Source organism: Neomonachus schauinslandi, chromosome 14, assembly GCF_002201575.2.
Source record: "Neomonachus schauinslandi chromosome 14, ASM220157v2, whole genome shotgun sequence".
NCBI lineage: Eukaryota > Metazoa > Chordata > Mammalia > Carnivora > Phocidae > Neomonachus > Neomonachus schauinslandi.
Genome location: NC_058416.1, coordinates 56,247,902 through 56,260,704, shown reverse-complemented (window position 1 = coordinate 56,260,704; position 12,803 = coordinate 56,247,902). Strand labels below are relative to the sequence as shown.

General features: G+C 37.2%; 1 protein-coding gene across 1 annotated transcript in view; it reads right to left on the bottom strand.

Moving 5' to 3' along the window:
* The window catches only part of ARHGAP28 (Rho GTPase activating protein 28), a 215,243-nt gene that overhangs the window by 83,789 nt on the left and 118,651 nt on the right, over window positions 1-12,803 (bottom strand). Inside the window, exon 3 of the mRNA XM_021686183.2 lies at window positions 3,870-4,087. Within this exon, the coding sequence (XP_021541858.2) occupies window positions 3,870-4,087 (218 nt within the window). The remainder of the gene's footprint in view (window positions 1-3,869; window positions 4,088-12,803) is intronic.

Below are 12,803 nucleotides of genomic sequence, written 5' to 3'. Positions count from 1 at the left end.
TTTAATATTGGCCTGATTAGATTTTATTTCTGCACTAAGAGATTCTCTAGTGTCTTTTATGCTTTTTTCAAGCCTAGCTAGTAACTTTATAATTGTTATTCTGAATTCTGGGTCTGACATTTTCTTATATCCATATCGATTAGATTTGTGGCAGAGAGTATTACCTCTGGTTCTTCCTTCTGTTGTGAATTTCTCCTTCTAGTCATTTTGTCCAGAGAAGAACAGATGAACAAGAGAACAAAATAAAAAATATCAACCATGATCCCAGTGAAATACATACTAGATAAATCTGAAGTGGTCAGAAACCAAAGAAGAAAAGAAAAAAAAGGGAAAAAAGAGTGAATATTATCTCACAGGTGGACAAAACAGGATAATCCACTTGATCCTGGGTGTATTTTGGTCTGTTTCTTAGAAGATACTAAATCCCAAAATTATAAAAAAAATACATGTGTATATATATATATATATATATATATATATATATATATATATATACACACACACACACACAAATAAAACTGAATACAGTGAAATGAAGCCAAAAATGAAGAATAATATAAATGTAAAAATGAAAATTAAAAAAAGCCTTAAAAAGAGTTGATGAAATAAGAAACTAGCTGAAAAGGAAAAAAAAAGAAAAATTTACAATGAAATACAAAAGACTCATGAGAAAAAAACCTCAAATTCTATATACTATTTTTCCTTATCACAGGAGTTTTTCAGTTCTGTGTGATCCATAAACTTGGTATTTGCCGGACGTTCCTGCTGGACTTCTGAGGGGAGGGCCTGTTGCACTGATTCTCAGGTGTCTTTGCCTGGGCAGAGTTGTACCACCCCTTGCCAGGCAGCCGGCGCAGTGTAAGCTGCTTCGGGTTGCTCTATGTGGCTTTTGTTCCCCGAAGGCTTTTTGCACTGCTTTAGAGGATGACAAAAAAGTAAAAATGGCAGTGTGCTGATTTGCTGAACGATCACAGCCCCCACTTTTCAGTGCACCCTCAGGGACAAGCGGTCAATCCCTTTTGTGTGCAATAAACTGTGCAGACTCCTGTGGTGCATACCCAAACAAATCCTCCTGGGGTGGGGTCTCAACATGGCCCCCCTGCTCGCTGGGCCCCCGCTTGGGGAGCAGTTGCCTGACCCTGTGAGAACCCCCGCCACTCCTCCCAGGGGAAGGAGCAGAGTGTTAGAGTGGTTGTCACTTACTGGACCTCTGCTTAGAGAGCAGTCGCAGGATTGTGCCATGGTTCCTGGTTTATAGCAATGCCTAGCTTGAGATCCCACTCCCAGGCTCGCTGATTGTAGCCGGCTTCCCGGCTCCAATGCTTGGGGAACTCTGCCACACTCAGGCGCCCCCATTCTTTCTGTGACCCTGGGGATCCTGAGACCACACTGTCCCACCTAAGATTCTGCCCTGCTTCACCACCTGAGCACTTTCAGGCACTGGAGCAGACTTCTAAGAGTTCTGATTATGAACTCTGCAGCTATATCACTTTCTAGTAGCTGGCTTACAGAGGATCCCTCCCCACCATGGTTTATCTTCTGATATATCCCCTCAGATTCACATCTTTGCACCTCCTACCTTACAAAAAGTGGTTGCTTTTCTATTTGTATAATTTCAGCAATTCTTTACTTAGATATCAGGTTGAATTCACAGGGGTTCAGAATGATTTGATAGATATCTAGCTGAATTCCTGGGACCAGATGAAACGAGGGTCCCCCACTTTTCCACCATCTTCCCTAGAAAGCCCTACCATATTTTTTTACAGGCTAGCTTTATGTGGCTTTTTATATTTTGATGAAGAACAATCTGAATTCTGAACACGCATATACAATGCCAGGCTTTCACTGACTTCCAGATGCTGCACTTCTCAGTATAGCTCAAGATCTCTACTCCCTGGAATATATGGACTTCCCTTCACCCACAACCACTCTCCCTGCTACACATCCATTTTCTATTCACTCTGGAACGGGGCTTCAGCAGCAAGAGTGGAAGGGAGAAGAGGAAGATGGGCAGGAGAAAAAGTGCCCAGGGCCATTCCCCTTGCCCACCACAAATGTGGTCCTTTCTCTGCCTTTGCTAGAGTTAAACCCAGTTTCCTACACCTGCATGTTATGGAAAAGTAAGACACCCTTCATTTATTTTTACACTTAAAGGCCCAATGAAAAGTGCCCACTTTATATTTCCCTTGAGACCCTTGAGGGTCTAAGTAAAAGAGGGAGGAACGCTGTTTCTATGTGACTAGAAGTCCAAAGTATTAGGAAACCTAGAGATGCATTGTACGCACCTTCTTGAGTACCTGCAGGATTCAGAGAAGCTATAGATACTCTACTACTTTGCAGTTTGCTAGGGAAGAGCAAAAATCTTAGTCCGAAGTAGCGGGAAACAGAAATGGGAAAGGAAGCATATAGACCAAGTTCTTAGGAATCTCTTGAAACAATCTGGGAGATAAATGTGAAATGACCAAGGGAATTTAAACCAGCATGGTAAACCTGTTCTTTGATAGGCATCTTGGCCAGGACTCACATGGCTGAAGTCCTTGCCTCAAGTTGTGGGTATCACTTTTACTCAACTACAGCTATAGAAAATCCTGCCTTCCACAAAGATACAGGTTTCTACTAGGATGAAAGTTGAAACAGCACAGAACTAAAAATGCACTGCCTCAGGTACATAATTTTGTACAACGGAAGGTTCTAGAACTGTACTGCTCAATACATTAGCTACAAGCCATATGTGGCAATTTAGATTTAAATCAATTAAGATTAAATAAAATTAAAAATTCAGTTCCTTATTCACACTAGCTACATATTGGACACACACTAGCTGTCCCTTTGGACAGCACAAAATCATTTCCATCACTAGAAAGCTCTAAAGGACAGTGCTATTTTAGGGCATTATTAGCACAAATGCAAAGGTTAACTTGGAAATATGAGCTACTCTGGCAACTGTGTGATTAATATATCTAAGAGAAGATATGACTTACAGATAACCTAAAGTAACTCAAATTGGAGGGTGCCTTCAACCAAGCCTGCTACCCAATATCCTTGAAGTTTTGATTTATGTCATTATTGATATCACATTAAACAGATAAGAAATGTAAATCAGAGTGATTAACTAACTTGCCCCAGATACTTGTATCTATAACTACAGCAGAATATCACGTTTCTTTTTTTCTATATATCCCCAAAGTTCCGAGAATCCTATCTGCATAGAACCTAATATAGGATCTTGCACAGAGAATGTATCCAGTAATATTGGTTGCATCACTGATGCAATTACTGATTTCAATTGATTTCAATTATTTCAATGATGCAATGAGTGAAGGAATAAATGAGTAGAGCCAGTAGTAAAACAGAGCAATAGGAGAACATGACTAAGAGCCTCAGAAGTAAAATTGTGGTCACTGAATTGCTAAGGGTGAGCTGGAATTTCAACCAGCAATTTCTCGGAAAACATGTGATGCCTTCCTTATGGTTTTCTGAATCATTCTCTTGTCCACTTAATTAATGCTGGTATCTTTCACTTTGGACCCACTTCTCTGGGAGTCCTTTGCCTATCTACAGAATTTCCACCCAGTGCTAGATTTAAGTAAAGTCTCTGTGTATCCCAGCCATAAAGATTTGCTCCATTACCAAATAAGTTATTCTCAACTCAACAAAGAAGGGAATAAATTTAGCGTTGAGGGAAACTGCTACAGGGGGGATAAGGAATGACCACTTAAGTTTCAAATTTGTAAAATTTTGCACTCTGCCGTCTGCTTTAGTTTTCTCTAGAAGAGACAGGATGACCAGCTTTTTCTATTATTTTCTTCATGTTCCCCCGCCCCCCGCCCCTAATCAAGTCAAAATTTTGAGCCATGATTATTACTTACAGGAGATTCGCTGACTCCAAAGATGTCTCTGACATCCCGAACAGATTGCTTGTTCTTTTTTCTCATGGTTTGAGTGTAAGTATTGTATCTCTTTTTCACTGCAGCTGCTTGGGTTCGAGTCAGCGTAGAGAGCAAGGCTTTGCCATCCTCCTCTTCATCACCCGAGATCAGGGTTGATAAACCCACGTCTTGCAACCACTCTGCTTCAAGTTCTCCTTCTGAAAATAACATTACCAAGAAAAGGTTAGAACATTCTGCATTTGATTAGATGACGTGTATATCTACAGGCCTGCACATATCAGTGAATAGGAAGTGTCAATAAACACTATATTAAGGCCATCTTGGACGCTGAAGGCATGTTAAGTGAAATAAATCAGACAGACAAAGACAAATACCATATGATCTCACTTCTATGTGAAATCTTTTTTTTTTTTTTTAAAGATTTTATTTTTATTTATTTATTTGAGAGAGAGAGAATGAGAGACAGAGAGCACGAGAGGGAAGAGGGCAGAGGGAGAAGCAGACCCCCTGCTCAGCAGGGAGCCCGATGCGGGACTCGATCCCGGGACTCCAGGATCATGACCTGAGCCGAAGGCAGTCGCTTAACCAACTGAGCCACCCAGGCGCCCACTTCTATGTGAAATCTTAAAACAAAACAAAAACCACAAGTTCACAGATACAGAGAACAGACAGGTGGTTGCCAGAGGTAGGAAGTAGGTGAAATAGGTGAAGGGAGCAAAAGTACAAGCTTCCAGTTATAAAATAAGTAAGTCATGGGGATATACTGTATAGCATGATGATAATAATAGTTAATAATACTGTATTGCAATATTAGAAAGTTGCTAAGGAATAAATCTTAAACACTGTCATCACAAGGAAAAAAATCTGTAACTATGGTGATAGATATAAACCAGACTTAATTGTGGTGATCACTTTGCAACGTATACAAATATCAAATCATTATGTTGTACACCTGAAACTAATATGTCATGTCAGTTATACCTGAATTTAAAAAAAAGAGACCATCCTTTTTCCCAGAGTAATTGTGGGAAAGGCCTATGGGAATGAATGAAAAATTAGTATGATATTTTTTTAAGGATTTATTTATTTATTTGAGAGAGAGAGAGCACGCGTGTACATGCGAGTGGGAGGAGGGGCAGATGGAGAAGGAGAGAGAGAGAGAAGCAGGCTCCACTCGCACTCGGAGCCTGACACAGGGCTTGATCCCATGACCCTGAGTTCACAACATGAGCCAAAATCAAGAGTCACACACTTAACTGACTGAGCTACCCAGGTGCCCTATATGATATTTTTAAAATAAGTCAAATTTTAAAGTGTTTTCTAGGAGAGTAAGGTTAATTGGAAAATTTAGTAAGGTAATTTTCTTCACCAGAGAGTTAAATATAAGCCATATCTGGACTTCCAATCTCAAACAATGATAAAATATGAATATTTAAACTAAAACCGTAATAGAAAAAGAGTGGCTTAGTGGTACAGGAAAGGGTTTTTTAATCACTCAAATGCTGGTTTAAATCCCAATGCAACCACTTACTAGGTGAATGGCTTTGGAAAGTTTTTAGATATCTCTAGGCTTCTGTCCTGTTAGCAAAATGGAGGTAATAATAAGATGTATCAGGTGACTATGAGGATAGTTTTATCAATTTATTCATGAGAGATGGCAAAGAATCTGGAACAGAGGATGAATTCAATAGATATTCATTCTCTTACTTTTCTCTGTAAGTTTGAACATTAGGTAATCTTTCCTTTTTTTTCAGAAGGCAATTAAAAAACTTGAAATTCATTATAATGAGGGTTAACTGCTATGATAAATTAGATGTGCAGAAATAATTTTAAAAATTCAGAATAACTGGGCGCCTGGGTGGCTCAGTTGGTTGAGCGACTGCCTTCAGCTCAGGTCATGATCCTGGAGTCCCAGGATCGAGTCCCACATCGGGCTCCCTGCTCAGCAGGGAGTCTGCTTCTCCCTCTGACCCTCCCCCCTCTCATGTGCTCTCTCTCTCATTCTGTCTCTCAAATAAATAAATAAAATCTTAAAAAAAAAAAAATTCAGAATAACAACATCATGTAACAGAAAATTCACTACACATACATTTCTGGGAACTATGCTAAACAGGCATTACCTGAATGTGATTTATTTAAAAAGCAGATTAGACTGATTTATAAATAGCCTGTCAAGTCATTAGTCTAAGACTCTTGGACTCTGCTTACATTATCGCATCACTGGTATATGAACAAAGCCTTCTAAATGTACTTTACACATTCAATTTCTTAGCTAGGCAATCTTTTCTTTACCATCTTGTTTCTATTATTTATTTCCTTTATAAGCTACCCCTTTAACAGAAAATGCAAAGGTAAACATAAGCTTACTAGCCTTAATCTAAAATAATAAACCTTTTAAATTAGTGAGTTGTGACTCTGAAATCTTCCTTTACTTAAGCCTTAGGTAAGATTTTCATTTTTAAGACAAAATTTACAAATATAGTTTAATATTAAAGTCTTAAAAATTGGAATTTTTCCTCCCTCCACCTCTGTAAACAGTAAAGAGTAGAAGGAAGGAGTAACTGGAGTTAACATATGCTAGGGGTGAGGAAGGTCTAAATCCTTGCACTCGGACTACAGAAATCTGTAGAATATATATTCTCCATAGGAAAGAAATTTCTTAGAGATCAGTGTTACTCCTGTAGCATTGCTAAAGTATGGAAATTGCAACCCCGTGTTCATCACCCCAGTTGCCAAATATGTATCTTCCACATAGAACACTCTTGGATTTCAGCTCCATATATCCAACTACCTACTCAACATCTACTTGACTCTATCAATCATATATCAAACTCAACATGTTCAAACCTGAACACATATTCTTCATTCCCAACTCTAGGCCTCTTTCAGTATTCCACATTTCAGTAAATGAAACCCACCATCCATCTATCTAATTAGCAATGAAACTTAGGAAACATTACTGACATCTCCCTCTTTTACACATCAAAACCAGTATCACCAAATCCTTTTGATATTAATTTCTTTTTATTTCTCAAAAATTTCCCACTTTATTTATCTCTTCCACTCTGACCCTGGTCCAAGTTACCATCATGATTCACCTGAACTGCTGCAGGAGCCTCCCAGCTGTTCCTCCCATTGGACTCCCCTTCCAATCCATTCTCCATATCGTAACTAAATTAGACTTTTCCAAATGCAAGTGTAAGCTCTTTTCTAAAATAATGCCACAGTTCTTCCTTGCTCTTGGGATTAGGAATAAAACCCTTAACACAGTCCACAAGACATGAAGCTGCTGACTTTCCTGTCCACAGCTCGTTACCATGCTCTTTTCACTCTCTTCTCTCTAGCAGTACTGGCTTACATTTGTTCCTCAAAAGCTCCATGCAATATTTTGTTACAAGGCCTTTGGACATGCCAATCGTTCGATTTGGTCCCCTAATTATTGGCCATTCAATCTTTCAGATCTTAGTTTATTCATTTCTCCCTCAATGACGTCTTCTTTTTTTTTTTTTCCTGAACCCTTCAGGCAAGGTCAGGTCCTACTATTACCCATCCTAATCCTGCTGTGTGTGTTTTTCCTTCAAATAATTTTTTCCCCAATATACATCTAGTTATATCATTTCATTAATTATTTTCTTTCCTCCTAGATTATAAACTCCATTAGAGCAGGAAACATTTCTGCCTTTGTTTATAACTCTAACACCAACATCTTACAATGCCTGCACAGAGTAGGTACAAGTATTTGTGAATTAATTCTCAGTTGAAATATATAATTATTCTAAGTCAGAAAATGATGAATGAAAAACATCAACTTTCAAAAATAACTGTAGCTATCATACATACTATTCTGTGCTGAAAATCCACCAGGTTTATAGCTTTGTTAGAGAAAGCTATCAAAAAAGGGAATAAAATCTTCCAGTAAAGGTAGAGTAGCTTGTATAGAAATAAAAATTCTGTGTACAACAATTATGAACTCTGTACTAAGTACATAAAATAACTATTTGAGGGTAATGGAGAAGAACCAAGTGTAGGCAGGAACTGAAAAATAATTAAATTTTGATTCAAGAAAATGTACTATGTGAGATTTACATCTACACCACTTTTCGACTGAGGTCATTTTCCAATCCCTACACTATACAGAGTGTGTAGAACACAAACAGAAAATCATAGTCTTACTTATTTCAAGAGTCAGAGGATGGAGTATGGGATTACTAGGATATCTGGAAAATGAGGAGCATATTCCTGTTAGAAGGGGAGCTCCAAAATCTGTGCATGAACTCTCATCAAATCCTTGACTAAACAGTAAATCAAAAAGGGGTATTTGAAACTCCAGGCATCCTATTGAAAAATAGCAGCCAAAAGGCTAAAATAAATAGCCAGGCTGCATAGAGCAGAAAAGATGGTATATAACCAAGTTAACTGCTAGAACTGAAATTAACTCCCTTTACAGGAAGATAATGGGATACAGTCTCTGAAACATATCAATGTTATAATATTACATTATCAAAGATGTTTCAATAGCTAGGATATAAGAAAAACAAAAAAAAATGGACTAATTTGGCAAGAGAAAAGGTCATCAACAGAAAGTGACTCAGATGACTCTGATATTGGACAAGGACTTTTAGGAAAGATTCTCATGAATGAATAGAGAATTTCAGGAAAGAAATGAAAAATATAAAAAAGAAACTAAAAGAACTAAAACCTAAATTATAGAACTAAAATTAAAATATATTAAGTAAAAAACTTGCTGGAAGGGCTTAACAGTGTATTAGAGACTTTAAAAGAAAGGGCTGGTAAACTTGAAGATTACATCAATAGAAATTATCCAATCTGAAAGACAGAAAAGTATTTTAAAATATTTAAAACAGAGCCCAAGTAATCTATTGGAAATGTTAAGTATTGTAATATATATATAGTTTGACTTTCAGAGAAGACAGACAGTGGTATAGAAAAAAAGTATTTGAAGAAATAATGTCCAAAAGTTTTCAAACTTTGTTGAAAAACCAGCTAGCTTAACTAATAATACCAAGTAGGTCACATACAAAAGAAACTGCACTTAAGCACCTTAAAGACAACCTGCTGAAAACCAAAGAGAGAGAAAATTTGAAAGCAGTCAAAGACAACAGATTACATCAGGGGAAGAACAATATGAAAGCACTGACTCCTTATTAGAAACAGTAGAGGTCAGAACACAGTACGATGACATTCAGAACATCCTGAATGAAAATAAAAACCTGTCAACCAGTAATTATATGTCTAGCAAAAATACCCTTCAAGAACGAAGGTAAAATAGTCATTATCACACAAATTAAAGCTAACAAGTTTATTGCCAGCAAACTTGCTCTGTAATATATGCTAAAGGAAGTGCTTTAGGCTAAAGGGAAAAGACATCAAATGGAGACTGGATATATAAAAAAGAAGTAGTGTAAATAAAAATGCAGATACTGACTTCTTTAAAGGACATATGACTACTTCCTCTTCCCCCGAAATTAAGTCTTAAAGCCTAAATCCATAGAGCACAGCAAGGCAGGTGTTTATGCAGAGGAGCAGGGCGGACTGGCATGCTGGAACCCAAGTGGGATGAGCAGGGCAAGCATGAAAAAGAGAGGAAACTAATAATACATGGAGGGACTGATCAAATAAATATATATGTTTAAGATAATGGAAGTCAGTTTTCTTCTAAGAAGGGAGTCACAAATACAGAAAGGGAAGAGCAGAATTAACCTAGTGGTATTAGATTGGAATTGAAGATATAAATATGAACTCATGTATTTCAATGTCTTTATTTATAGAAATATAGACGTAAATGTTTATGTATATACATATACATTACATTGTATATACAAGTATACACTGTTATACTTGTACATGTACGTGAGTATGCACACATATATGCATATGTACACCTATATATAGGCACACATATACACATATATTCCCTAGCTGTTTCCCATATCAAATATGGAACACTTTCAACATCAAAATAAATGATGATGAAAGATAACCCACTAACAAATAACACACTAAATAAACCAGGAGCCCATTCTGATATAAAGAAATAATTTGAGGGGCGCCTGGGTGGCTCAGTCGTTAAGCGTCTGCCTTCGGCTCAGGTCATGATCCCAGGGTCCTGGGATCAAGCCCCGCATCGGGCTCCCTGCTCTGCGGGAAGTCTGTTTCTCCCTCTAACTCTCCCCCTGCTTGTGATCCTGCTATCACTGTGTCTCTCTCTGTCAAATAAATAAATAAAATCTTTAAAAAAAAAAAAAAAGAAAGAATTTGATAGCTTGACATAGAATGGGATATTTACAGAGTTTCAAAGAACTTTCCACAAAAATATGTATTGATCACAAAGATGAAAGGAGTAACTTTTACATGGAGAAATCCTGGGAATAATAGGGGTTGGTAAATGATTACTCTCAAATGATCAAATTGTTCCAAATTTTAAAAAGTTATTTAAATTGTATTCACAATTTTTCTGTAAGTTTTAAATTATTTCACAACAAAAATTACATAAGTCCATATAAATAATGTTGTATTGATAGTGGTGTAACATGTGTAGATGTTATATATTTGACAACATTACAAAGTGCTGTACAGGAAGGAAAATGGAATTATACTGCTGCAAAATCCTTACATTTTATATGAAGAAGTGCAATATTTATTCTAAGTAGACTGTGATAAATTAGAGGTAAATATTATAATACCTGAGCAGTCACTAAAAAAAAAAAAAATCAAAGCAGTATAGCTAAAATGCATACAGAAGAAACTACAAAGAAACATGAAAGAGACAAAGACAGAGTAAAAGGATGGAAAATGATATACCACACACACAGTGACCTTAAGAGAGCCAGAGTGAGGGTCACCTGGGTGGTTCAGTCAGTTAAGCATCTGCCTTCAACTCAGGTCATAATCCCGGGGTCCTGGAATCCACCCTGAGTTGGGTTCCCTGCTCAGCAGGAATCTACTTCTCCCTCTCCCTCTCCACCCCCCTCCCCTGCTGGTGCTCTCTCTCTCTCTCTCAAATAAACAAATAAAATCTTTTAAAAAAGAGGGGTGCCCGGGTGCTCAGTCATTAAGTGTCTGCCTTCAGCTCAGGTCACGATCCCAGGGTCCTAGGATTGAGCCCCGCATCAGTCTCTCTGCTCCGATGAGAGCCTGCTTCTCCCTCTACTACTCCCCCTGCTTGTGCTCTCTCTCTGTGTCAAATAAATAAAATCTTAAAAAAAAAAAAAAAAGCCAGAGTAACTATATAATTAGACAAAGAGGACTTTAAAACAAGAAGTATTATTAGAAATATATTAAGGAGGGTCAGTTCAAATGGGCCAATTCAACAAAGAGGAACAGTAATCATAAATGTATATGCCACCTAATAACAGTTTTAAAATATGAGGCAAAAAAAATGACAGAATCAGAGGGGAAAACAGACAAATACACAATCCAAGTTGGAGATTTTAACAACCTTCTCTCAGTAATTGATAGAAAAATTAGGCAAAAATTAATAAGGGTACAACAGATTTGATCAAATGTACCAACCACCTAAATCTAGTGGGCATTTACAAAACACTACACTACCCAACAATGATAGAACATGTTCTTTTTAAGTGTACATGGAACTTTGGCCAAGACAGACCATATGCTGAGCCATAAAATAAGTCTTAATAAATGTCAAAAGTTGAAACTTACAAACTGCTACCTAATCATAACACAATTAATTTAGAAACCAATAACAAATGATATATCTACAAAAACATCTGTAAATCTTAAAACAAAACATTAAAACATTTAAAACTGAATGATAATGAAAATACAACATATCAGAATTTGTGGGATGGAGTGAAGCAGTGTAGTTCATATTCAAAAAGATAAAAGATGTAAAGTCAATGGTCAAGGTTTCCATCTTAAGATAGAAAAATCAAGCAACTTAAACACAAAAATCATGGACAGAAGCAAATACAGCAAGGCTATGAGCCATCACCATGTCTATTCAGCTTGTACTTGAGGCCCTACCAGAACAATAAGGCAAGATAAAGAAATAAAAGCATAAAAATCAGAATAAAAAAAGTACAACTGCCTCTGTTCACAAGTAATTTCTTTATGTAGAAAATCCTAAGAAATCTAGCAAATATTAGAAAATGAATTTAGAAATGTAATGAAATATGAGACAAAAACCAACCGTATTTCTATATACCAGCTGCAAACAACTGAAAAATGAGAACAAGAGAAATACCCAATTAAAAGACCCCATTAAGGATATGAAAACACAAGCCACAGATAGTGAGAAAATATTAATCAGTACATTAATTTGATAAAAGAGTTGTATACAGAATAAAGAATTCATACAAGTCCATAATAAAAAGACAATTTTTTTAAATTTTTTTTTTTAAGATTTTATTTATTTGAGAGAGAGAGAATGAGAGACAGAGAGCATGAGAAGGAGGAGGGTCAGAGGGAGAAGCAGACTCCCTGCTGAGCAGGAAGACCGATGTGGGACTCGATCCCGGGACTCCAGGATCATGACCTAAGCCGAAGGTAGTCACTTAAACAACTGAGCCACCCAGGAGCCCCTCAAAGACAATTTTTAAAATAGTCAAAGGGCACCTGGGTGGCTCAGGTGGTTAAGTGTCCAACTCCTGATTTTGGCTTAGGTCATGATCTCAGGATCCTGAGATCCAGCCATTAGTTGGGCTCTGTGCTCAGTGGGAAGTCTGCTTGAGATTCTCTCTCCCTCTTTCCCCCTCCCTTTGCCCCTCCTCCAACTCACACTCTCTCTCTAAAATAAATAAATAAATTTTTAAAATAAAAAATAAAAAGTTAAAAGAGTTCACAAAGCAAGTTATATGAATGGACAGTTAAGCACAGGAAAAAAAGTTCAACATCATTAGTCATCGGTGAAATGTAACGACAGCCACTATG